This window comes from Jaculus jaculus, chromosome 3 (genome assembly GCF_020740685.1).
Source record: "Jaculus jaculus isolate mJacJac1 chromosome 3, mJacJac1.mat.Y.cur, whole genome shotgun sequence".
Classification (NCBI taxonomy): domain Eukaryota; kingdom Metazoa; phylum Chordata; class Mammalia; order Rodentia; family Dipodidae; genus Jaculus; species Jaculus jaculus.
Genome location: NC_059104.1, coordinates 31,700,643 through 31,716,488, shown reverse-complemented (window position 1 = coordinate 31,716,488; position 15,846 = coordinate 31,700,643). Strand labels below are relative to the sequence as shown.

Sequence of the window (15,846 nt, the reverse complement as noted above, 5' to 3'; positions counted from 1 at the left end):
GGACTGTGGTGTGTGAGAACAGAAACACGTTAGATGATCGGTTGACAGGAAACTGACGGCATTTATGCTCCAAAATATGTCAGCTACTTCATTTTGCCTTTAAACATGAAGTAAGGTTATCAGCTAAAAGTGTAAAGGAAGGTAAGATATTGAGGAAAAGAAAATGAAGTAACTATTTTGAAAAGAAACTAAATTTATTAGGAGCATGTACTTAGACAGTTTTATACTGCCGAGTTCCTAGTTGAGGTCTGTGATTTTGAATGCAAAGTAAGGCAAATTAACACAAGGTATGTATTTTTCTTACCAATATTTAGCTGCTCAGGTTTAGGTAAGAAGTGAGTAGTGATTTGGTTTACTCAGAGTTGGCATTTTGCCAAGGAGGAAGGGAGAAGAAAGAAACTGATAATAAATGACTATAAACAATAAGGAAATGAGTACGTAAGTGGTGATGGCAGTAGAAAGTTGGCACAGCATCAGTGATGGTTCTGAATAATAGAGAGGACATGAAAAAAATAGGACCAGTGAGTGAGATCTTACCTGACATGGTTTATTTTCTTTCCTCTTCTTAATTTCATGTATCAAATGGAGCTAATTAGATCTATGCTAACAATTTTTGAGTCTTTACAACTGGACCTCAGTAAAAGGCTGAGAGAACTTAGGAGACTCAAAGACAAACCTGGGATAACTCCAGCTTTTTGAGTTGTCAGACTTTGGCTAACCTTTCACTACCATGGGCATCATTTCTGTCTCTGCAAGTTATGACCTAACTTCATATCCTTCTGTTTAGCTGTTACTTAAAATTAAATAACAGATGTTAGCACAGATACTCTCACTTCACAATCTGCCTCATGTACATGGGAACAGGTATGCTCACTCAACCCCCAAACACACCCATGTAAAAACAGTATTAAGATAACCCAGGAGCCAAGTTTGTACCAAGATCCTAGTTGCCTGAACTCCAATTCTCCCAAACCAAGGGTCTATATACCCATTGCTCTTCTTGCACTTAGTCTAAATTTTAGGTGTTATCTCTCTACTAGAGCTAAGGGAGAGCTCTCTCTCTACACCCCCTTTTACTAATCCTCATCACCCAATCTGTTATCTAGTCCTGGTATTAAATATGAACTATTAGAAGCCATAGACTTTTAAGATGCATCAATATTTTATGTTTCACTGAGAAAAGAATAAAAATACTGCCAGTTACAATCACAAAATGTAATCACATGAGTTCTAACCACAATTCAGAGAAGTTACAATACAGAAAATTGTGCACCTCAAAATAGTCACATAGCAAAACTGCCACCAAATGTTTTCAACCCCAGTAATGGTATATGTTTTCACTTTTTTGTTGTTTTGAAGCAAGGCTAGACTCTACTCCAGACTGACCTGGAACTCTCAGTAGTCCAAGCTGGCCTCCAACTCATGGCACTCTTCACACCTCAGTCATCTGAGTGCTGGGATTATAGGCCTGGGTCACCAACATCATTTTTACGCCTGCTCTGTGACATGTGACCTCTTTCCAAGCTTCCAGATGTACATGTCTGGCCACCTTCCAAACTGATGCCAGAGCAACCTTCCTAAAATATGGGTCAGCAACTTTTACTGCTCCCCTGCCCAGCAATGACCTCTTATGCCCACTGTTTAAGGGGCATTCAAAGGTATAGCTTAGTTCTTTAGGCTACACTTTTTAGACAAGGTTTCACTATATAACTCAAGCTACCCTTGATCTTGTGATCCTCTTGCCTCAGTCTCCCCAGTGCTTGGATTACAGATATGCTTACAACCATATCCAGACCACAGTCTAGATCTAAAAAACATTTCCCTTGATCTGCTGTTTCAATTCTTGAGACAACCTACACTTCAGCCACAATGATTGGTCATTCACCAAAGACAATGAGTACCAGGGGCTCTCTGTTTACAGAACTCTTATTACATATGGTTGGCTTTTTCATCCTCCCAGGCTATCAAGATGAAATCTCACCCATAGTTTAAGATGCCAACCAAAAGCTAACTCCTCTGCAAAGCCTTTGTTAATCATTTTTAAGTTTAATTAACACTATAGCTGGGATTAGTTTCCCCAAAGTCTCATCCATGTGTTTTTAAAGGTGGGATCACTGAGAACTTTTAAGGACCAAGTGGGAGCCTAGCATGTTCCTCTTTCCCTTGCTTCCAGGCCACAGGATGGAAGCTGTTTGCTCTATCAAGTGCTCCCTGCCAAGATTTGCTGCCTCATCATAGACACAAGCACCAAGGCTAGCTGAAATGCCCAAAATGTGAGCTCAAATCTACCCTTCATCTTTTCAAGTTGGTCACCTCAGGAATTTTGTGACATTGCAGAGCTGACAGAACCTGGTAGAGTGAGTCACTGATGATGTGCTTCAGAAGCTTTTGAAAATGAGCTGCGAAAGAGTTTGGGAAAGTAGAAAAAGCCCAGAAGGATAAAAGTGGAACTTACCAAGCAATTGTAGTAAGGGTGGAGAATACCAGAATGTGGATAAAAAGCTGGGGAAATGGCTCAGCAGTTAAAGGCACTTGCCTGCAAAGCCTGACAGCCTGAGTTCACTTCCCTAAAATCCATATAAACCCAGATATAAAGGGGTGCATGCATCTGGAGTTCATGTACTGGGACATGAGGCCCTGGTGAGCCCATATTCTCTTCTTTCTGTTTGTCTCTCTTAAATAAATAAAAATAAAATTAAAAACAAGGATATAAATGTAGATAGCAAAGGTTACACTTGTCAAGCTTCAGATGGAAATAAGGACTCTGGTGGACACTGGGCTAAAGGACCATCCGTTCATATTGATCAAGATTTGGCTGCACTATGCTTATGCCCCGAGACTGTGAGAGACTGAGACTAAAGGGGGTGGACTAGTTTAATTTCATACAGGAACTTTCAAGGGAGCAAGGATTAAGTATGTATTATTGGCAGTGTCTAGCCAAATATAAATAGAGTAGAAGAATCTGGAAAACTTACAGATGGCTGGAAAAAGAGCCTCATATGTGCTGCCAAGCAGGGTACTGCTAAAGATTAGTGCTATTAAGTGGATGTCAAGTCCTGTGGACTAGAGTAATAGAAGACTATATAAGTTACTTTCTCATTGCTATGACAACATCAGAAAACAAATTAAGGGTTCATTTTGCTGTACAGTTTGAGGATCCAGTATAACATGACAGGGAAAACATAAGGTGAAAGAGCCTCTGGTAGTAAAAAGAACATGAGATAGTAGTGGGCCACACTGGGTCTACACTTAGGTGAGGCAGTGGTGGCCACACTGGGTCTACACTTAGGTGAGGCGGTGGTGGTCACACTGGGTCTACACTTAGGTGAGGCGGTGGTGGTCACACTGGGTCTACACTTAGGTGAGGCGGTGGTGGTCACATTGGGTCTACACTTAGGTGAGGCAGTGGTGGTCACACTTAGGTGAGGCGGTGGTGGTCACACTGGGTCACACTTAGGTGAGGCCGTGGTGGTCACACTGGGTCTACACTTAGGTGAGGCGGTGGTGGTCACACTGAGTCTACACTTAGGTGAGGCGGTGGTGGTCACACTGGGTCTACACTTAGGTGAGGTGGTGGTGGTCACACTGGGTCACACTTAGGTGAGGCGGTGGTGGTCACACTGGGTCTACACTTAGGTGAGGCGGTGATGGTCACACTGGGTCACACTTAGGTGAGGCAGTGGTGGTCACACTGGGTCACACTTAGGTGAGGCGGTGGTGGTCACACTAGGTCTACACTTAGGTAAGGCGGTGGTGGTCACACTGGGTCTACACTTAGGTGAGGCGGTGGTGGTCACACTGGGTCTACACTTAGGTGAGGCAGTGGTGGTCACACTGGGTCACACTTAGGTGAGGCGGTGGTGGTCACACTGGGTCACACTTAGGTGAGGCGGTGGTGGTCACACTAGGTCACACTTAGGTGAGGCAGTGGTGGTCACACTGGGACTACAGTGAGGGAGCAGAGGTGCTGCTCTGTTCACTTTCTCTTCTTCCTTGATCCCAGCAGCCCAGCCCATACAAAGGTGCTTCTCACATTCAGAGTGGGTCTCCCTTGCAAAGGCTCTCACAGACATGCTCAGAGGCCTGTTTTCTAGGTGGATCTAATGAACATTAACCATCATAAATGCTCCAAGGGCATCTTAGAAATCAGCAATATCCCACCCATTACAAACCCAGAGATGTAAAATGTCAACTTGTTTCAAAGACTTCCCTTTAAGAAAGACAAGGCATTAGCTCTCAGAAGCTGCCACAGCCATAGCTGAAGCAGGTTTCACCCAGTACAACTCAGCCAGCAACAGATCTTCGGCCAGCTACCTTATACATGTTTCCCAGGCATGCAAAAGGCAAGTTATGGGGTTATGGAGGTTTCCAGAAGTTTCAAAGGAAATCCTGGGAAGACAGAGAGTTTGTGGTAGAGTGAAGCCCTGCAGCAAAGTCTTTATAGAAAGTTGTATGAAATGGTAAAAGGGAATTCAAGTCTGAAACCTGGGAAGTTACAGATGACAGAACAAGGAATACCATGCAGAGGGAAACTGCAGGCAGTTAGGAGAGCCAGCCTGAATGTGTGTCTATGTGGGCTGCCATCAGCAAGGCTCTAGGAGCAGAGCTGTACAACCTCATGGAAGATCACATTGACCAGTGTGTCCAGGACGCCAGACTGGAAGCACTATGATTTAGTGTTTGTTCTAGTGGATTCTGGTCTTGCTCTGTTCTGGTCCTTTCTGTGCTCTTATTCCTCCCTTTTAGAATGGTAGTAGTGATACAATACCATTGTGTCTTGGAAAGATGTAACTTGTTTTATGATTCCTCCCCCCACCAGCTACAAATCTCAGGGAAGATTGTGGACTTAGGCTTCAAAACAATATTAGAATAATCAAAACTTTGGGGTCTCTTGAGGATGGAATAAATGCAGTTCAGTTCAAGATGAACCTTTGGTGGCCAAAGGCAAAATGCTATACCTTGGATTTGGAATGTCTCCTAAAGGCCCATGTGTTGAATGTTTAGTCTCCAGGCTATGGCACTACTGGGAGACAGGGGAGCCTTCTAGAGGTGAGACCTGGTTGAAGGTAGTTATGTCGTTTAGCTGTGGCCTTAACAGGGCTACTAAAACCCAATCCTCCCTCTTCTATTCTTTGCTGCCTAAATGCCATGAGGTGAGCAGCTTCTTTCAGCATGAACTCTTGTCATGATGCCCAGAGCAATGCAATGTTAATCACTGGAATGAAATCTACAAATCTGTGAACCTAAATAAGCATTTCTAACTTGTAAATTGGCAATCTCAGGTGTTTTGTCACAGTGAGGGAAAACTGATTTGTATGACTATTCCTCCATTAATAGCAAACCCATTCATCTGTTTAATGTTCATGTCTTTCTGCTTTGTGTCTTGCTTAGACAATTACTTACATTCTGCCCTCCCTATTAAACTTCAATCTCCCTGGGAACAAAGGCAGTACAGTGCTCTTTTTGCTTTTCCTTTCTTCTTCTTATTCATTCTTTCTCCTTTGTCATGAAAAGAATGAATGAAAAACAGAGCACTAGGAATGTATGTCAAACACAGAAAGCCAACAAACTGAGTGCTAGCAAAGGAAAAGAACAATCACCTAAGAACCAGGAAAACTAACAAAACCACAAAATTTATAAATAATATTCAATAATAATACTTAGCAATAAAGAGATGCCAAGCTTAGACTCAAAAAGAAAAAAAATAAAATCCAACTACCTGTAGTCTCCAAGAAACAAACCACAACGGCAAAAATCACAAAGAATGTTAGTCAACTGGTCAAGCAAAGAGAAGCCACAAACAAGATGGAGAGAATATTCAGACAGCTCACAAACCAGGTAAAAGATGAAAATTGAAAAGATGAAAATTAAAGTTATAACAAAGGTTACTACTTATTAATAAAGGTGCTGTATGTTATCTCTTGGGGAGACATGAACAAATTTTATTCACTACAGATAGGGTACCAATGACAGACCAAAGAAATTCATAGTTGAATATTGGGAAATTATGCTACAGCAAGTCCAAGAGTTTCAGTAGATCAACCAGTTGAGTTTTTGCAGTAACAGTACCAGTAATCTCTCAATATAAACACATTGTATTTAGAACACAGCTGCACATCTGTCCAATCCTGATGGTCTTCTTGGGGCATTTACACTGGTTGATTAAGCTCAGGATCATGGATCAGGGTCACATTCTAGTCTGCTATAACTGCTACTGATGCTAGATCCCAAATTCTGGCAGAGTCCATGCCAGGACCAGGGCCTTTCCCTTTCCACTGTCCACACCTGTCTGCAATAGAGGCCCAGGCTAGGTGAACAAACTCTGACCCCCAGTGTACTTTCATGCAGGGGAAAATGTGCACAGTATTCTCTGGCAGAAGGGAGAGCTGTCCATCCATAGAAAAACTTAATTTTTTAATTCCTTCCAGGAACTGCAGCTCAGATTTAAAGCATTCCAGAACCTCAGTAGCACAACATTTGGCTGATGTCAATCTTTTCCCTAGGAACTGCAGTATAGCAGTTAGTGAATAGGACTGACCTCTTTGTCTACCTGCCCAGTGTAACGGCTTATACTGATTGTCTACTTGACAGGATCCAGAATAACTGAAGAAACTAGCCTCTGGGCAGGTCTGTAAGGGATAATCTTGATTAGGTTAACAGAGCCAGAGTGGTGAAGTGTGCTTCCTGTATAAGCATGGTCCTGAGGGGACCAGAAACTACCTGAGTTCAATCTTCGAGATCCCATGTAAACAGCTGAACATGGCCACACATGTGCCTATGACTCCAGTCCTGCAAGAGGAGTGGAGACCAGGGAATTGCCAGGGCTCACAGAAAGCAGCAAGACCCAGTAACAGTAAGAGACTCCAGTTCAAATCAAGCACAGGCAGAAGAGTGATGGAATGGGACCTCTGATGTTTTGCTCTGGCCATTGCAGATGAAGCTTCACAGAGGTACATACATGTGCATATATCACACATACATACCACATTACATACCCACATGCAAAAATATAAAAGAAGACATAACAAATTTAGGACTGGGGAATTAGCTCAGTCAGTAAAGTGCTTGCCTCACAAGTATGAAGTCTTGAACTTGATACCTAGTAACCATGTAAAATGCTAGGTAAAGTGGCATGTACCTTTAATCCCAGCAGTGGAGAGACAGGAACAAGAGGATCTCTGTGACTCAGTCCCCAGCTACTTTACAGGTGAGCATCAGGCCAATGAGAGATCTTGTACAGAGGAGGAGGATGGTGCTCTAAGGATAATACCCATGTTGCTCTGGCCTCCACTTTTGTGTACAGATGCACATTTTAAAAAGATTAAAAAATATATGCAGGGATGTTGAAGCTCTCAATTTCATAAAATAAACACTAATGGGTATAAAATATCACACGGTCCTGATACAATAAAGGTAGGTAAACTCAAGGGCCCATTCTCATCTTTAGATAGATCATCTAAACTAAAAATCAAGAAACACTTCATAGGTAAACTACATAATAGATTAAATGGACTTATCAATTATCCACAGAATATTCCATCAGAAACCAAATATACTTTTATCTTAATGATCCATGGAACTGTCTCTAAACCATTTTCAGTCACAATGCTAGTCTGCACAAATACAAAATAATCAAAACAATCTCTGGCATTTTATAAGGTCACAGAATATAACTGGAACCAAAGGCAAGAGAAGCTATAATACTACATAACTACTTGGAGACTGAACAATGCATTCTTTAAAAAATATTATAAATTTATACACATAAGTACATACATACATACATACATACATATATACATACATCAGAGCCTCGTGATACTGCAAACATCAGATGTTTGTGCCACTTTTTGCATCTGGCATGGGAACAGAACCTGGGCTGGCAGGTTTTGCAAGCAAGCATTCCTAACTGCTGAGTCATGCAAACAATACATTCTTGACGACCAGTGGATCACTGAACAAATCAGGAAATTGAGAAGTTGCTGGAAACAAATGAAACTAAAAGCATAGCTTATCAGATTCTTTGGGACACATCTCAAGCAGTTCTACGACCACAGTTTATAGCTATAACTTTTTGCATTAAAATAATAGACTCAGCCGGGCGTGGTGGCGCACGCCTTTAATCCCAGCACTTGGGAGGCAGAGGTAGGAGGATCGTTGTGAGTTCGAGGCCACCCTGAGACTCCATAGTGAATTCCAGGTCAGCCTGGGCTAGAGTGAAACCTTACCTTGAAAAACCATAAAAAAAAATAAAAAAAAAATAAAATAATAGACTTCTCAAATAAATTATAATGTTACCTTAAAGTCTTAATAAAAAAAAATCTATGCAGAAATTAATAAAATGATGACTAAAAGAACAATACATAGGATCTATCAAGCAAAAATTGGTTCTTTAAATAGATAATAAAGAAACCTCTAGGAAAACTACTCAAAAGACATAGACCGAGATTAGTAAAATCAGAGATTTTTTAAAAAGGAACATTACAACAGATTACAATGAAGTCCAAAAGTTCAATACTTGGAAAATTTATATTTGATTTAATTTATATTTATATTTAAATCTAGAAGCAACACATATATTTTGTTGCAATTTGAATATTAAATGTCTTGAAAGGCTCATGTATTTCATACTTGTTCCCCAATAAAAGGGCACTACTGGGAAGGCTGTGGATGTAGGCAGCAGAGCTTTGCTGGAGGAAGTGGATCACTGGGGATGGGCCTTGAGGTTTTGTAACCTGGCCTCCATTTACTGTTCTTCCTCTACTTCCTATTTGAGGATGCAATGTGGCCTACTCTATTCCTGCTGTTAAGCCTTCTTCATCACAATGAAACATACCCTCAAAACATTCAGATTAAACCCTTTTCCTTCCATAAATTATGTGTAATAGGGTATTTGTCCACAGCAAGAAGAAAGTAAATGACAAACATCTTTTAGACACACATGGTTTACCCAAATTAGGTATGAAAGATACAAAAACTTAAACATCTATAACAAACAGTGGATTAAAACATTAATCAGAGGCTCCCCACAGAAAATCCCAGGACCAGATGGATTCACTGTTGATTCTATCAAAACTTTAAGGAAGAGCTAACAATACTCCTCAAACTGTTCCAGAAAATAAAAACAAAAGGAACACTAGAACACTAGCGAATTCATTCTGCAAAGCTCGAATAAGATAAGGGAACAAGAAAAAGAGAAAAGTACAGACTAACTTTCCCTGATTAGCATAGATAAAAAGTTATCAATAAAATTCTTGCCAATCTTATTCAAGAACAAATTAAGATCATAAAATGATGACCAACTTGATTTCATCCTAGTTACACAAGGTTGGTTCAACATCCACAATAAATATAACACAACAGATACATTTAAAAACAAAAGTCACATGAATGAATAGAGAGAAAATTTATTGATAATATTCAACATCCCTTCATGATAAAAGTCCAGAAGACACTAAGAACAGAAGAAACACATCTCAATATAATAAAAGCTACACAGAGAAAAACTTGTACATATACTAAATATATGCTAACATATCCTAAATAGAGAAAAACTGAAACCATTATTTCCAAAATCTGGAACAGCTTTCATCACTCTTATTCATTATAGTACTTGAAGTCTTACAGCTATAAGAGAAGCAAATTAAAGGGATATATTTATTAAAAGAAGAAATCAAAGTATCCTATTATAGTCTGAAGGTAAAATGTCCCCCATGGACTCATGTATTTGAATGCTTGGTCCCCAGCTGGTAATGCTGTTTTCGAAGGTTGTAGAACTTTTAGAAAGCAGAGCCTTGTTCAGGAAGTGGGTCACTGGAAACTGACTAGCCTTGTGGTTTTATAGCCTGTCCCCACTTCCTCTTCACCCTCTGACTCCTGACTGTGGGTTCATGTGCAGCCAGGCTACTACTTCTGATATCATGCTTTCCCTGACATGATGGAATCTATCCCTTGGAAAAAAGAAATCAAAATAAATGCCTCCTTCCTTAACCTGCTGATCAGGTCACAGTGACAAATTACATACATCCCTCTGTGCAGATGATATGATCCTAGACTTAAAAAGACCCTAAAGACCACCTGGATACTGTCAGACCTAATAAACACTTTCAACAAAGCAGTGGGATGCAAAATCAACATAATAAACCTAACCAAGGAGACAAAAGACCTCTACAATGAAAACTTTAAGACAGGAAGACCATTTATGCTTATGAATCAGCAGAATTAATACTGGAATAATGGTTACATTACCAAAAGTGCTCTACATATTCAATGCAACCTACATCAAAATCCTGAAGAGGGGCTGGAAACATGGCTTAGCAGTTAAGGTGCTTTTCTGGGGACTCATAATTGACTCTTCAGATACCACATAAGCCAGATGCACAAGGTAATGCAAGTACACAAGGTTACACATGTGCACAAGATGGCACACACATCTGGGGTTCAGCTGCAGTAGCTGGAGGCCCTGGCATGCCAATTTTCTCTGTCTCCCATGAAAATAAATTCTACAGAGGGCTATGGGAAAAACAAAACAACATGCATCCTTCAAAGAAGTAGGAAAAAAAAAATCCTAAAATTTGTGTGACCAAACCAAAAGCTCTAAATAGGCAAAGAAATCCTAAGAAACAAAAGGGATACAGTGCTGGAAACATCACAATATTTGATCCCTCAAGATATGGGGATAGTCAAGGACTTTCTTAAAAGTACTCCAATTAGCACAGGAAATCCCAAAAATTGGCAAATGGAATTGAATAAAATTAAAAAGTTCCATAGGGTGAAGGAAACAATCCCCAGAATGAAGAGACAGCCTACAGAATGGTGGGGTAGATCTTTGCTAATTACACATTTGTGTTACTTTTCTCATTGCTACAACAAAATACCTGGCAAGAAGTAACACAAGGGAGGAAAGACTCATCATGGTGGAGAGGGCATTGTGACATGAAACAAATGGTCATATGGATATATAGTCAGGAAGTCACCAGATGCTCAGCTTGCTTAGATAAACTGAAATCCTATTTTTAAGTCAGTTAGTCTACTAGTATACATCAACCCTGGTCATTTAAAATATATCACCACTTCCAAAAGTTATTTAAGTATGTGTGATGGCCAATCACAACTTTCAACTTGACTGGAATTAGTTACCCAGGAGAAAAAAAAAAATTGGGCATGTCTATGAGAAAATGTCTAGAGTAGGTTAATTGAGGTGGAAAGACCCACAATGTGGATGGCACCATTCCTTGGGCTGGGGTCTGGGACTGAATAAAAGAAGGAAGCTAGCTGAGCATTAGCATTCATCACTCCCTGTTTTCCAAGGACTATATGTAGCCAACTGCTTAATGTTCCACCCTTCCGTGCCATGATGGAGCCCTCTGAACTAAGCCCAAATAAGCCCTTCCTCCTTGGAGTAGTTCCTTGTCAGGCATTTTGTCACAGCAACAAAGATCAAAATAATTAATGCAGTAGTATGTGAAAATAGTATCATGAAAATGAATATATCTTCAAGCTTAATTTGGTAAAAAAGAAAAACAGAGCACTTACCACATAGCAAACTACTTGTAACAAGACTTGTTCTTATATCCACTCAGAATGAACAATCAACATTCAAATATGTGCTCCATGTACTGAGTTATGATTTGCTGACAAACACTGATGAAGAATTTTCTCAAACCAGAGTGAAGACTCTAAATTGCCTCAGGCTTGGTGCTAGCTCTATTTTTGTAACACTTATAATATCTGAAAGTGATTGTTGACAGTATTCCTAGAAAAAAACACCACTACTAGATAAGACGGAGACACCCCAATGCTGCAAGGAAGCTGGCTTCATTGCTGGTTACTTCAGCCAAAAGATGTGCATGCTCTCAATATTTAACAGAAATCTTAATATTATAGAGCCACATAAAACTTGATTCCCTACTAAATGAAAAAGAAAATCTTTAATTATTTATCTACTACCCTATAAGTATAGTATGTGTGGGTGTGTGTATAGATAGGATTAGAAAAGGCAACAATAATGGAACAGTTAAAAATCTTGGATATATTACAGCAATTTATAGAAGTGTATTACCTTCACAAAGCAATTGGAAAAAGGTTACTGGAAAACTGATTTCTCCAGTTGAGAGCTTTCCTCAATACCCATAGTAAAGACTAACAGTGGCTGAACAAAATAAGTGTAGATGAGTGCATTTAAGCATATGCTAATCTTCCTTTTGTTTTAGTTGAGAAGCATTATCTAATCTCCATATTCTTTTAAATAGCATTGTTTTTGGAGTTTTCAAGGTAATGTCTCACTTGTGGCCCAGATTTGACCAGGAACACACCTTGTAGTCTCAGGCTGGCCTAGAACTCACAGTAATCCTCCCACGTCTGCCTCCTGAATGCTGAGATTAAAGGTGTGCACTACCTAGGAGAGAGGGAGGGAGGGAGGGAGGGAGGGAGAGAAGAGGGGGAGAGAGAGAGAGAGAGAGAGAGAAGGGATGGGAGGGAAAAAGGGAGAGAAGGAAGGGGAGAAAGGGTACACCAGGACCTCTAGTCTCTGCAAGCAAACTCCAGATGCATGCACCACTTTGTGCCTCTGGTTCTATGTGGGTATAGGGGAATCGGACTCCTGTCATTAGGCTTTGTAGGTAAACCACTGAGCAATCTCTCCAGCCCCTTAAATATCATATACCTTTTTTCACTTCATTTGTATTTTGTGACAAACTATTTTTTTAAGAATTATTTATTTGCTCATGTGAGTTGTGTGTGTGCATATACACAAGCCACGGTGTCTTGCTGATGAAAATAAATGCCTGTCCAGCTTTACATGGGTGGCTAGAGAACTGAACCCAGGTCAGCAAGCTTTGCAAACAAGTTTCTTTAGCCACTGAGCCATTCCCATCTCCTCCCCACAATCTCATAGCTCAGATGTGCCTAGAACTCACTAGGTAGCCCAGGCTGGCCTGCAATTCCAAATCCTCCAGCTTCCACCTCCCAAGTGATAGGACTACATGCTTGTGACATTACATGCAACTCTTGTTATTAAATAAAAAAGCAAGAGGTTTTGTAAATTAAACAGAGGACATTTCCAACACAATTATGAAGATGCTTTATTAACTAATAGAAAGTAGATGTAATATACACAACTTAAACAAGACTACTCCCCAGGACATTTCTGTCAGCTTTAAGATTCTGAGACTCCGTTAGAATTCAATGTCCAGGACTGCAGCAAATAGAAACGTGCCCTTCTCATTGACCACACATATATAGGCAGTGGTAGCAGATGCCACCTCAAATGCACCCTTTGACAAAGCCATCTTTGAGCTCTCCAGTAAATTATGATCAAGCCATCTCCTCTCATAACACACTGGCCACTTCTTTGGCATTTTATTTTGACTCCTACCAAGTGGGTGAGCACTTGCTTCCAATCCTGACCCCATCTACTTTTTTAAAATTTTTTATTTATTTATTTGAGAGCAACAGACGAAGAGAGAAAGAGGCAGCTAGATAGAGAAGAGAATGGGCGCACCAGGGCCTCCAGCCACTGCCAACGAACTCCAGACGCGTGCGGCCCCCTTGTGCATCTGGCTAACATGGATCCTGGGGAATTGAGCCTTGAACCAGGGTCTTTAGGCTTCACAGGCAAGTGCTTAACCTCTAAGCCATCTCTCCAGGCCCCCGCTTTTTTTTTTTTTTTTGAACTCAGCAAATTCACACCAAATCTCAAACATCTAATTGTATTGGGTGGCACTCCTATCTTTGCTCAATGAAGTCTGGATTTTCAATTCTAAGCCTGCAGTGTATAATGAAGTTAAACACATGTCTAGATACACTTAAGAAAAAAAAAATTCAGGGCGGAAAAAAAGAAATCGGACTGTGCCAGTGTCTTCTAAATCTTGATTTAAGCGGTAAAGGCATATTCTTAAATAATAATAATAATAATAATAATAATAATAATAATAATAATAGCTGGAGAGATGGCTTAGTGGTTAAGCACTTGCCTGTGAAGCCAAAGGACCCCGGTTTGAGGCTCGATTCTCCAGCACCCACGTTAGCCAGATGCACAAGGGGGCGCACGCATCTGGAGTTCGTTTGCAGGCCTGGAAGCCCTGGTGCGCCCATCCTCTCTCTCTCTCTCTCTCTCTCTGCCTCTTTCTCACTCTGTCAGTCACTCTCAAATAAATAAAAGTCACAAAAAAATTAAAAAAAAATAAACGCCGAGTGGCAGGCACTAAAGGATATGAAAGGAGGGATGGATGCATGAGGACATTCCAACACCGATTCTAATTCAAAACTCCTTTCCCCACATGGTTTCACAACCCCATCACAAAGAGAGAGTAGCCTATGTCATCACCGAGCCCTCCTGGGAGTTAAAGACCTCTCACCCGAGGGCATGTGCCATTTACTTCTCAAAGGCTGAAACCCACAGCGAAGGCCGGGAGGAGGACAGGAGAGGACTGAAAAGGGAAGCATTCGAGATCAGCATCGTGGAGCCCAGCGCTGGGGGCGGGTGGCACAGGAGACAGGGAGCCTCGGGCGAGGCTCCCGGGAAACGTGCTTCCACCGCTGGACGCATCCTCCAGGGGTGGACACTGCGGCGCGGGCGTCCGAAGGCGCCCGGGTGGAGAGCGAGGCCCCGGGCGACGTCCGGGCCGCAGGCTTCCCCCCAACACCCCAAACCCCCGGGACGCGGGCGTCCTCCCGAGACAGGCGCGCGGACGAGGCCACGGACGCCGGCCCGCAGGACGCGGCCTCCCCACGCCCGAGGAGAGCGCAGCGCATCCCCGCCCGCGCGCCGCGCCTCCCTTCCCCCCGGCCTCGGAGCTGCGCCCCTTTACCTTCCCCAGGCAAATATGGCACGTGATGGGCAGAGTGAGAGACAATGTAACGTTCTGCACCGTCTGAGCCATGGCAGCGTTCAGAATCCCGCCAACACGGAAGTCCCGCCGACAGCGGATCCTCGCCACGCTGGGAAATGCGCCCGGGCCGGCTACGGCGGCCTGGCAGGGCCATGGCATGCCAGGGAAGAGGCAACGAAAAACGCGCTTTTCAAACGCGCGGTCTCCCAGGCGGTCTCCCTTGCGCTCCTCACCCCCATCCCTCCATAACAACAATAATACGAATAAAATAGTTAAAACTTCTCGGCTCAAGCGTTGGGGGAAAAAAATGCCTGAGGATGGGATGGAAGATGGTTCACCACAGGTATATCGAGATTCTTGAAAATTTTAGGGGGGGGGGAATTGTAATAGTAACCGAGGGAGGAGAGAAAGATACGCGATAGGGGAGTTTAAATCCCCACATCCCCCCTCCCCCCACCAACCCAGGGAACTGAAAGGACCGGGGATGGGGGTCAAATAAGCTGTAGTAAAAACAGAGTAGAGGCAAGATAAAGAGAAAAGACGTTATCTGCACATTTCAGATTTTCAAAAGCCACTTTCACACCGCTCTCAATTCCCCGATTTTCAGTCTTACTAAATGATGCAAGCGTGTGCTTTCAGGAGACGCGATCAATCACTTAAGAAACAGTGATTTTTTTTTTCTTTTTCTTTTTCTACTTATCGTGAGTATCCAGAGGGTAATCTGAGTCAATTTAATCTCAGTTCTCCTTGAAGACCAACTTTCACTGTTTGACCTTCCGTGGTTTCGAACCCACAAAGGAGACTTTCGGGCGGACGCTCGCGGGGAGGGACCGTGCACCCAGCACCCACCAGCCACCCGTGCGAGGCGTGCCCGCGCCTTCGTGTCAGGTGCAACCTGGACCCGACGTGCACCGCCGCGCTGTGCAACTGCACGGGCGATCGTGGGGAGTTATACACCAGCATCCCCCACCCAGGAATGAATGCTTCGTGCGCGTGACAGATGTGGAATGGTAAC

The 15,846-nt window shown here is 42.2% G+C and overlaps 1 protein-coding gene across 2 annotated transcripts in view; it reads right to left on the bottom strand.

The window, feature by feature from the left end:
• The window catches only part of Obi1 (ORC ubiquitin ligase 1), a 44,844-nt gene extending 29,848 nt beyond the window's left edge, over positions 1 to 14,996 (bottom strand). Inside the window, exons 1-2 of one of the 2 annotated variants that reach the window (XM_045146473.1) lie at positions 14,811 to 14,887; positions 14,358 to 14,429 (exon numbers count right to left, since the gene is read on the bottom strand). Coding sequence is in view for 1 of the 2 variants with exons in the window: in XM_004651038.2 (XP_004651095.2) it covers positions 14,811 to 14,990 (180 nt within the window). In the remaining variant the exon portion in view is untranslated. Of the gene's footprint in view, positions 1 to 14,357; positions 14,430 to 14,810 lie in introns of both variants that reach the window. The other variant, XM_004651038.2, reaches the window with a different exon arrangement.
• Positions 14,997 to 15,846: the final 850 nt, after the last annotated feature.